The 10989-nt window shown below is 40.0% G+C and overlaps 1 protein-coding gene across 2 annotated transcripts; it reads right to left on the bottom strand.

Moving 5' to 3' along the window:
• Positions 1 to 662: 662 nt before the first annotated feature.
• Positions 663 to 8869, bottom strand: znf207b (zinc finger protein 207, b). 2 transcript variants are annotated; one of them, XM_041036290.1, is made up of 11 exons: positions 8722 to 8869; positions 7712 to 7838; positions 7406 to 7544; positions 6859 to 7044; positions 5914 to 5989; positions 5663 to 5724; positions 5173 to 5312; positions 4496 to 4594; positions 3571 to 3819; positions 3033 to 3189; positions 663 to 2411 (listed from the first exon to the last, which is right to left on the bottom strand). In XM_041036290.1, the coding sequence occupies exons 1-11, from the start codon at positions 8760 to 8762 to the stop codon at positions 2260 to 2262; spliced, it is 1428 nt and encodes a 475-aa protein (XP_040892224.1). In that variant the 5' UTR covers positions 8763 to 8869; the 3' UTR covers positions 663 to 2259. The 2 variants fall into 2 exon arrangements, with proteins under 2 accessions (XP_040892224.1, XP_040892225.1); XM_041036291.1 differs by lacking the exon at positions 4496 to 4594.
• Positions 8870 to 10989: the final 2120 nt, after the last annotated feature.

The raw sequence follows: 10989 nt of genomic DNA, 5'->3' as shown, positions 1-10989 counted from the left end.
TGACACTGACCAAGTCCTTGTACCTTCTGATAATTAAAATGGCATGAACATGTTACATAGGGCATACCCTCCCATCTCATTAACACAACACCGACGGCACATACAAGTCAGTTTTCAGTTTTCTTATAAATGTGGAAAACCATACTGGAACACAATACATTAGATAATACAAGGCCTAGCATCCAGTTGAAACAGGACAGACCCACACTGTAATAAATATCAGGTACTTACTGGGTTTAACTGACCTGTCATGGCAGCTGAGTGGGTTTTAAGGCTGAAAAGCTGATATGGATGGGCTACAGACAACAAAAACAAATACAGAGCAGTAAGTGATATGGGCAGAGGAAAAAACTTAATGCCACACTAAATGCCTATGAGTACTTCTTGCACCACATTTTTTTTCCAATCCATGTGCGAAATACAGAAGATACTGTAAATGTGTGCACCTGCAGTAGAGTTTATTCTCTAAGACTGCTTTCTGTACAGCACTCTCTAACACAGGATCATTGCAGATGTTCATGTAAAACATTTAGAGTAGAAAAGATTGATCAAATAAATAAAACAAAACAAAACACCCAGCAATACAAAACCAGCACTGCAGCAAACACCAATTTGAAGCACTGTGAAGCATTATATTGTCAGGTATCTGTCAGTGATGGTGGTGGGGGGGGGGGGGGGGGGGGGGGGGGTACTTTGGTCATTACATTTTGAGACTTCACACTAGCAAGAGAAGGAAGTGCTACTGTAACTCAAAAATACAGACTGAAACTAAACCATCTGCCATTTACCAGACTGCGTGAGCATCTGAGAACCACCATCAGACATTTTCCAACAGTTAAGCAATTTACACAAGAGCAAGCAACATTCTTGATGCAATGCACATAACCACTGAATTGCTGACACACATTCTGCAAAACACCATGAGAAAAGGGGAAAGTCAAAAAACAAACAAATCTCCAACTTTGTGCGTCAGCTAAGAGTTACGTTAATCAGCTTCACAACTCAAAACATGAACAACTGAGCTTCACATAATTGGACTTTAACACAGTGCTACTGTATTGTTGGGTTAATTGTTTGACCTGTAGTTCATGGGGGTATGATTATGACAATATGGCAAACACTAACATTAAATCATTCATGCATGTTTGGAGTACTGGCATGTATGTACAGACCAAAAAAAAAAAAAAAAAAATCAGGAATGAAATTTTGTTTCTTTTTTTACCAATGTGCAAGTGTACTACATCTGCAAGTATCATGATTGCAGTTATTTCCATCATATCATGGGTAACATGCAGTATTTGGAACCAGAAGTTGGCCAACATCTTAGTTTTGTAGCTGGTGGTACACAAGATTTTTATTTCACTCTATTTCTGAAATGATGCAAGGCAATTTACTTTGTACTTATAATATCCAGTTATTTATTAAAACAATGAAAGGTGAGCTCCACAAAAATAGATGGTGGCAAACTTGGTGTTTAAATACCTGATTTTCTATGAACACCTGATGGTTTAACAGAGTACCTGACAGTTTAACAGAGCCGCAAGAAGTCTACAAATGCAACACCAGTACAAACCTTCATGACTCACCTCCACGTACGTCAGGACAAACCAGCATTGGATTTCAAGATGGATTTTATTACAACAGATTCATAAAACATTACAAAGGATGCATACAGGTACCCTTTTAACCAGGAAATATTAAAAACAAACCTGAAATAAGAATAAAGCTAGAGACTGATGAGTCATGGATTTGTAACCCTACTCAGTTGGAATCATTTTCATTACTGAGACCCTCACCAACCAAGGTTGGGGACGCAAGTCCAACAGCACCTAAGCATGCTGTGAGGGCCTCAATCACTCTACCAAAGAAATAAACACAACAAAATTAATCAAATGTTTACAAGAAAAACTTGCCTTTGTAAGGGGTTGGTACGTTCATGTAACTCCAGCAGCTTCAAAAGAAATATGAATCATTTTACCACACTTCACTTCTATAAACCTGAGTGAAACCTATGGGGAAAAAATATATATATCCTCACATGTAATCAAATAACCACAAAATAACTGTTAGGAACTTATGTGGTGTTTGGCTGTTTTCCAATATAGATGTTACATTAAATGTCCATGTGTTCTAACAAATAATGTTTGTCTTCACCACCACTGGTCTTACTGCTCTTTGCTTGCAGCTAGGTTTGAAAAAGCAGAAGGATGAGAGAAAGGTGTTAAACCTCAAACCTAATGTGGTGGCTGCTTTGCTGCTTCAGTAGCGTCCAGCCGGAGACATGACGGGCGGCCTCATGCCCATGGGTGGCCCCCCCTGGTAAGGGGGAACCATGGGAGGACCCTGCCCATATGGAGGCATCCCTCCTGGCATGTAGCCTGGCATGCCCTGAGGAGGAGCACCATACTGACCTGCAGAGGGAATACAGGGAGAGCAGAATATGTATATGTAAAATATAATGTACATTTTTTCTTTTTACATATATAACACATTATATGTATATTTTACACACACACACACACACAGATGTGTGGTCATGTCAAAAAAGATATATATATACACACACACACACCCACACACACATATATATATAACATTATTTTATTTTATTTTATTACGTCATTTATCTAAAGGGATAAATTACAGAATTTACTATGGAAAAATAAACAAAACTTCAACTACAGACTAAGAACACAAATTAATAACAATTAGCAGTACATCTTGATATTCTTGGTCAAAAAAGGAAGCTTAATGTTAAGTTAGCTTTACGGAACAGCTTGACATTTTGTGGTTCAGGCACAGATTTAGACGATCGATACCACTCTCGCTGGTATGGTTAGCTTGGCTTAGCATAAAAAGATAAAAAATAGAAACAGGGAAACCTTTACTCATGCCTCAATCAGCAAGCTTTAGAGGTGGCGGTCTGCAGATTTTAACAGGCTAGCTGTCCGCAGGTACATAAACTATTGCTTTAAAGAACATATAAAGGGTATTTTTTCCACAGACCACTTTCCTAACAAGTATTTCCTTACCATGCATGGGATGCCTCATGCCAGGCTGCTGTGGTGGCAAACCTTGCTGTGGCGGCATTATGCTGCCCACAGCCGCCACTGGGGGAGCAGCCGCATGGGCTTGACCCGGCCTGGGTATAAGACGCTGGTAACGGGGCAACTGGGCCTTCATCTCCTCCTGTTGGCAGGGACAACACACAAAGCAGACCTTCAGACTAAAGAAACGCGGTTATGCCCCTTACAGTACAAAGATAAATGCTCACAAAAATGATGAGGAATTGGGTACCAATGCTGGCGTGCCCTGATTTCAGACTGAGGATATTCAAGTTCAGAATCATCCTTCAATATAATCACAAAACAGAAACTACTAAGTAAGAGTAAAGATAAAAAGATATACAGTCTAAATGCCTCATTTGATATCTGGTAGATGTTCCATAAACTAAAATTTCATGATGAAAAAATATCATAACTCATTATCCTCTATCACTAAATGTACTATTATATGTATCAGTCATTACTTACTGTGAAAAGGGCAAAATAGAAAGCTCAAGCAACTTACCAGTGAGATATCCTCATCAGGGTGGATCAACTTACTAGTTGCACTCGTGGTGGTGAGGGTGGCAGGCTTACTGGTCACTGTGGCAGGGGGTTTAGCCACAGTACTGCTAGAGGGGTTAGAAGAGGAAGTAGAAGAAGAAGAGGAGACAGAGGGCTGGGTGTAGGCAGGGAATGTTGCTTTGGGAGGGTCGGAGGAGGCGGCTGTACTGTGGGAGTTTGAAGCTGCAGCTCCTGAAACGCTCTGCTGGGCCTGTGTAGAAGACACAATACAGGTAACTGACTGGGTGTAAAAAAAACAAAAAACAAAAAAAAAAAAACTTTAAAGACACTAAATAGTCAACACATTATACCTTTGTGACAGTCATTATGAAACAAATGACTTAGAAAATATTTAGTTTTAAAAGATTTGCCTTTTTTATTCATAATTTTGTCACTCTGAATCTCAAAGAAAATATATTGCATGTTTACCTTTAAATAGAGTAAATTTTGCATGAAATTAGTTAAATCCTTTGAATCAATGAGCAAATAAGAAGGGGAAAAAAAATCCTCATAAACATCATACAAAGTCATTTCAAAGCATGATGAGTAGATTTTGCAGAATTCGTGCACCAGAGATTAGGTGGGGCGGATGATGCAAACTGAAATCCATGTAAATCCCTGGTTATGCTTCATTCTGTGTTAATTAAATAAAGCACATGCACAGTAATAAAGCTGCCAGACAAAAAATGTGCCAGTTCTTGTCAGGGATCATTTTCCTCTGACACCAACATTATGGCCAGCGTGCTTGTTTTGATGCACAAGAAGTTTTAGAGGCAAATGCTGTTAGTAATAAGCCTTGTTTACATTTTACAATTTACAGGCAGAGTTAATAAATGAGCAACATGCAGCTGCCACAGTCCAAGTCAAAATCCTGTCTGTGAGCGTACTTGTGGCGTGTTAGGAAAGGGAGGCTGGGAAGAGGCAGACTGAAGGTCTGCAGGTGCAGAGGATACAGTTGCTGTGCTGCTGTGAACACCAGAGCCCATCTGCAGCATGGTGGAAAGGAGATCACAGCATTGGCATGTAACATGTCCAAAGAATCTCTCAAAACTCAACCATGAGAACAAAATATACTATATCACAGTGACACTGATTTTTTAAAAAATGAGGTGGGAATAAGGAAGTCAGAGAGGAGACGAGACAATAAAATCTGCTGGAAAATAAAATCTGTGCATAATATTCCTAAACGGCGTGTTTAAATAAAACCATATAGAAACAGTTGTAAATGGATGTAACTCCAGATCTATGAATGTGTGTGTGTGTAGCCCTCTGACAGGCATCACTATTGATTAGCCCCTTCAAGGCTCCACCTTGACACCCTGAAACAAACCTTTGCACTTACCACGTATCAGGGGGCAGCAAAAGTGTGCCAAGGTGGAGGCTCGAAGGGGATAACGAATAGCAAAGCCAAAAGAAGATAACAGAAGGTTTAATCAATAACTTTCTACCCGGAATTAGAAAAGATTTACAGAGACCTGTAAACTATCTCTTAATATTTTGAATAGTCCTGAAAAGCCTGTGTGTGTGTGTGTGTGTGTTGTTGTTGGGATTGCATGGTACCCACCTGTGCTGCACTGGGGAAGAGAGGTTTGGTGACTGCGGGCTGGGCTGCTGGTGCTGCCGGTCGACTGGGTATCGCCCCTGCTGCAGGGGCTGGGGCCATCTGGGGCATCCCTGGCCTTGGAGCCATGTGAGGTGGCATTCCTGAAGAATTAAACAAACAATTACCACTTGTCCATCATTACAAATTACAGCTTCTATAGACAAAGCTAAAATAAACAAAAATTGAGTGCAGGAGGAGGTAAGACTGGCTCTCATTTCTAAATAATATGTCTGAAATCCTTCATTTAACTCAACTACTGTTAAACTGTTATGGCTCATGATTTTACCATTTTACACACACATTACACGTCACTACATTTAGTCATCTGCTGTGCCTTACAGTGTATGGATGTAAGCAATGTGAGTTCCACTTTGAGTCATGATCAAGTTAAAAAATAGGCTTAAATTACATTCACTAGGCATCAGTGTTCTTATGAGAAGGTAACACTCACCTGGAGGAATACCGGGCATCCCTGGCATCATGGGAGGCATCATCCCTCCCATTGGCATCATCCTACAAAAGCCAATTAGACCAGATAATGACTGATATGACTACTAACAGTATAAAATCCATTAGATCCCAAAACCCAGAACCTGTGATATGAGCATGAGCAATAAAAACAATGGATTAATGAAGAATGAGAAAACAGCACTTGATCTGAAAAGCTCTGATTAATCCCAGATTTGACACGTGAGCTCTTACCCTGGTGGCATTCCATGCATAGCAGGAGGCATGCCATGCATCATGGGAGGAACGCCTGGCATCATAGGAGGCATTCCTGTAGACATGAATCAAGAGGACATTTTCTGTTTACCAACAACTCAACACTGCATCACTCCACACAAGCAGCTACAGGCCTAAGCAACTGAACACACAACAAGAAAAATGCATATGCAATAATCCCACAACCTCTTCACTTTCTCCTTGCTGTATCAGCTCCTTGCAGTCACTTCTGCTGCATTTTTATTAGACTGCAAGTCTGAATCTGCTGGGGAAGATCAGGACTGAACAGCTAAACCATTTAAAGATTATTTAAACGCAGAGATGTGATGATGATAGTACAAATAAAGTAAAGACTAACAGGAGAGATTTACATTTGCTGTTGTTATAAATAAATAAAGATAAAATTTAATTCCAAAAGAAAAACTTATAACTTATGCTCAATAACTCAACTATCTCATTATCATTTGTGAGACTATGACATGGTTTTGCAAGGCTCAAGTCCTAAACTTTCCCTCTTAAATTTGAAATAAGTCACAGGGGATCACATATGAGTGTTTTGTTCAGTACTTTCACCAACATATCAGTTGGTAAAACAAACGAAACAGTTCACTTCCTGTAATATGGCAAATAAAAGCAACTCGTAACCCTCTATCCTCCAGCTCTACACCTAATTTCTTAGAGATATGGTCGGGATGCTAGAAAGAAATGCTGTCATAGTTATGATTTTAAAATTCTGCAGGACTACGAAGTTAGAGCCAGCAAAGATTCTTTGAGCTTCAAAAGAGTCTCAGGTCGTTGAAGTCTCAAGATCCATGTGAGGACATGGATCAGTGATTGAACTCAAAGTTATGAGCATTTTTTTTATTTTGTCAAGTAGAGTCTGCGTAGATTCCCAGCTTCTGCTGTTTACTGAGAGGCCCTTGCCTTGATATCCTCCCGGAGGCATCCCAGGTGCGCCAGCCACGGGAGGCATGCCAGGCTGAGCCATTGGAGCAGCATAGCCTGTCTGGGGCTGGACAGCAGCAACCTGCTGAACTGATGGTCCTGCTTCATCGTCATCATCGTCTTCATCAGAATCGTCTTGATTGTTTGATTTCTTCTTTTGGCTCTCTGAAAACAGAACAGTAAAGCTGTTAGATGCTTTTCCTTGTATCAAAAATCAAATAACTTAAACTTATACAAAGAATAGGGTTAGTTCTAACCTAAGTACACAGCCTTCAATGACGAAGTAGCTACTGGATATACAATTAGCTGAGGAATGAAGCCCCAGGATTTACCATGCACTTTAAGCACTATGCACCACTTCCTCTCAAGGCTCTTACCACATGATAATGCTAACCATTATCAAGAATCTTCCTTAACCTTGTATGATCCCATTTACACAGTACCACTATAAAAAACTAAGAAACCATTTAATTCAGTCATCTCAGCTTTGGTCCATAAAGATAAAAAATTGTACAGGTGTACAAACCTTGTGATTTCTGTTCTAATGTCCGTCTTCTTTCCTGCATGTCTTTCTCTGGAATCCCCTCCATGCCATAGATTTCCAGCTCAATGTCTGTTCTCCCAGGAATTGCATTTGGTACACTATCAATCGTTTCTTTGTGTACCTGAAACATATGTAATGTGAGCCAGAGGATAATACAATAGCAAGCACAGTATATTCATTACCTGCTTACCTACCCACTAACAAACAGCCCTTTTAGACTAAAATGTTCAAGTAAACACTGAACAAAAGAAACTTAACAAGGATGAATGATGAAGGAAAGGCACCAACCTGCATGCAGTGAATGGCCAAGCCTGGGCCAGTGTACAACTTCTTGTGGCAGATGTGGCATTTAAAATGCTTTGCCTTCTGATGCTGAATGAGGATCTTTTCATCATCAAAGTCTCGATTACAGTACCTTGAAGCAGGAGTTAGGGATTGTGTTCGAAAACTGGAAACATGAGCGCCATGCAACGTCCAAGTTTATCAGGGGAGACAATCAAATCACAAGCCTCCAAAACATCATTAGTCTTGCTTTGACAAAAAAAAAAAACGATATGAGACATAATCATTACTTACGAGAAATGACTGGGCAGCGTGAGTTATGAGATTACACAACAGTTTGATATAATGTTTCAGACTGAGCCGGAATGATTAGTCTATTACATAATCAATTACCAAGAGAAAATGGATCTGCCGACAATTGATGCTTCTCCAAAAAATAAAATAAAGTGATTGCCTATGGGGGTTGGTCTGTTTGTCAGAGTGGGATCTTTTGGCATGCGTTTTTCACAATTTCCTGTAGTTTTATAGGCAAAAGGATAAACACTTGAAGATGGCTGACGGGTTAATCAATCACGAAAACAATCATTAGTTGCAGCCCTAGCTAATGACCAGCTTAAACTAGCCCTAAAACTTTAATAATAAAATACTGTCCTGATTGGTCCACGCATGGCTAACAGATTAGCTAACATCGCAGGTAGTCTTAGTTTCCTCGTAGTATTATTAGATTAGCTAACATCAGAGCTAACGTTAGTTTCCTTAGCATAATCGTCAATTCAACGCCATCCACTGTCATGTAAATACACCCGGCACCAAATAGTTTACAGACATAGAGTACAGGTTGGATAAAATCACTCATTAAAGAGATCTTTAGCATCCAAACACCAAATAGTTATGCTAACGTTAGCTTACAAACCGATAGCCCCAGGACAGGCTAGCACAGGCCTTCCTTTTGTCAAGCTAACGTGTAGCTTCTGGCGTTTCTGCGTCGGTATTTTGTCATCCAGGGAAAAGGATACCAGCACCATGGCTTCATCTGCTTCTTCTTTTTCCGTCCCATGTTTGAGGAATACTGAGAAAGAGGCCTTACAACGCTAACCACTAGTCTTATTATCTGTTTGACAACAGCATGCTGTAGTCCCGTGACAACGCCGAAAATGGCGCTTTGCTGGAGGAAGTTTGAAGCGGACGCTGTAATCTCGCGTTGACAGAAAACGTGACGGACGCCTCTGGTTTGGGAGCTTATCAATTATCAAAATATGATCATTTCATACCACTGGTCAACGACTTCAGAGTTTTCATCCAAGCATTATTTACAGAAACGATATATTGAGTTTTCTGTCATAAAGAACTACAGAAACCGTAAAATATCCATATTTTCTTAGTTAAATACTCAAAACAAAAACTATCGTCGCAGCTCCAATGTAAATTGTGCTTTTTGTTCATATACAAGATACATGAAATAAATTGTCAGGATTTATTGATAGTCACCTGTACCCCCCTGTTATGTGGGGCCACGTTTCACTGGAGGTCCACATTCAGTTGCCTATGTAGAACTGAAGAAACCCAGTCCGTTCCTTTGTATACAGAATATTATATATGGAGAGAATAATACCATAAAGCAGGATGAACGCCGTGTTAGTTTCTTTCCAGGTATCTATCTTAAGATCTAGATGTTAATCTAGACATTGTGGGCAATGAGTCCAGAGGCAGTGGTGGACAACTTCTCACTCGCACACCTTGTCATACACTTAGTGTCCGCATGATGGAGACAACGTTGCAGAAATAGAAACCCCCTGCCGTGCCATCATTCATTGGTATCCAATCTGAGATTTTGTTTTGTAGTGTATTCTGTACAACACTGCATATGAGAAAAACATATAGACACTCCTGTATACAATTTTTTTTTTTTGTACATTTGGAATAGGTGACAGTTTGGGGATCGCTCTTCCCTGTTTCAGTGAAACAATGTTTGAACAAAGTGAGCTAAAAAAAGAAATGGTTTTTCAAAGTTCGCTGTGGAAGAACTTGACTGGCCTTCACAGAGCCCTGACCTCAACCTCATTCAACACCTGTGGGAGGACTTGGCATGCCAGCACTGAGCCAAGCCGTATCACCCTACATCAGTGGACGACCTCAGTGTCAGTACTGTGACTGAATGAGAGCAAATCTTCACAACCGGGTTCTAAAATCCTGTGGAAAACTTTCCCAGCAGAATGTAGGCTGTACTATACGTTTGGTTGAAGAATAAGTTGTTCAAATACCACCGATGGGTGAAATGTTCTCATGTCTACATAGTTTGCTTTGTTTGACCACATAGCGTAATAATTTCTTGTGCCATGTTAACACAAGAGACACATACATTAGCAGAGGCACAGGTCTTTTAAAAGCCTAAAATACATGTGTTGTTACTGAAATAAACCAGCAGGGTGGGAATTGTAGAGGACGATAAAGAGGATAGCAAAATATATAAATACGACACCAACAGTTCTGCTGTCATACATTCATTATCATCATCATCAGTGGAAAGTAACTAAGGAAATGTTAGTAAGTAAAGTTCTGTTACCTGTACTTTACTTGAGTATTTCTATTTTAAGCCGTGCTTCTTTCACCACTGCTCATCATCACTGTGTTAAAAACGTTAGATACCAAGGCAGTAAGTATATGCTAGTTACAAACATTGGTAATAATAAGTCATCAGACAGTATAAACTGCCAGTCTTAGTTTCTCCACTTACCATGCATATAGAAACCAGACCAAGTTGTTACAAGTGCTGCTCTCAGCAGGCAGCATAAATACAGAGACACTACAAATGCATTCAGGCTGATTGTCCCTCTGTGTCTTCTCTTTCTCACCAAGGTGAATGATTACCTCTGAAATTGGAGATTTATGAAGGGGAAACACAACTTAGGCTTTCCTTGACTGCCTAATGAATTTTTCATTGTGTGCTTTTAAAACCGCTACTCTCCATATGGTTTCAACGACTAGACAGAGAAGACGTTTGGTGGCAGCTTAAGGGGGTCCCTTCTCTGAATGAATTATGGCTGATTCTTGTATGCTCACACATTTCATTGATCACTTTGACGTGTGCTTTTTTCACAGAGGCTCTTAAACCCAGATCTCTACTGTGGGGCCCTGAGCTCACTCTAAACACTGGGTTTAGAGTTTTTGAAGCTAATCTGGTTTCAAGATTGCAGACTTGCAGACTTTGAGCACATTTCTTTGTACAATGGGGGTAATTCCTGTCCCTGGATATTGAATAAAACTGGCTTTTGAGTTTGTGTGAG

Source organism: Toxotes jaculatrix, chromosome 4, assembly GCF_017976425.1.
Source record: "Toxotes jaculatrix isolate fToxJac2 chromosome 4, fToxJac2.pri, whole genome shotgun sequence".
Lineage (NCBI taxonomy): Eukaryota > Metazoa > Chordata > Actinopteri > Toxotidae > Toxotes > Toxotes jaculatrix.
This window is presented reverse-complemented; position numbering and strand designations above follow the sequence as displayed.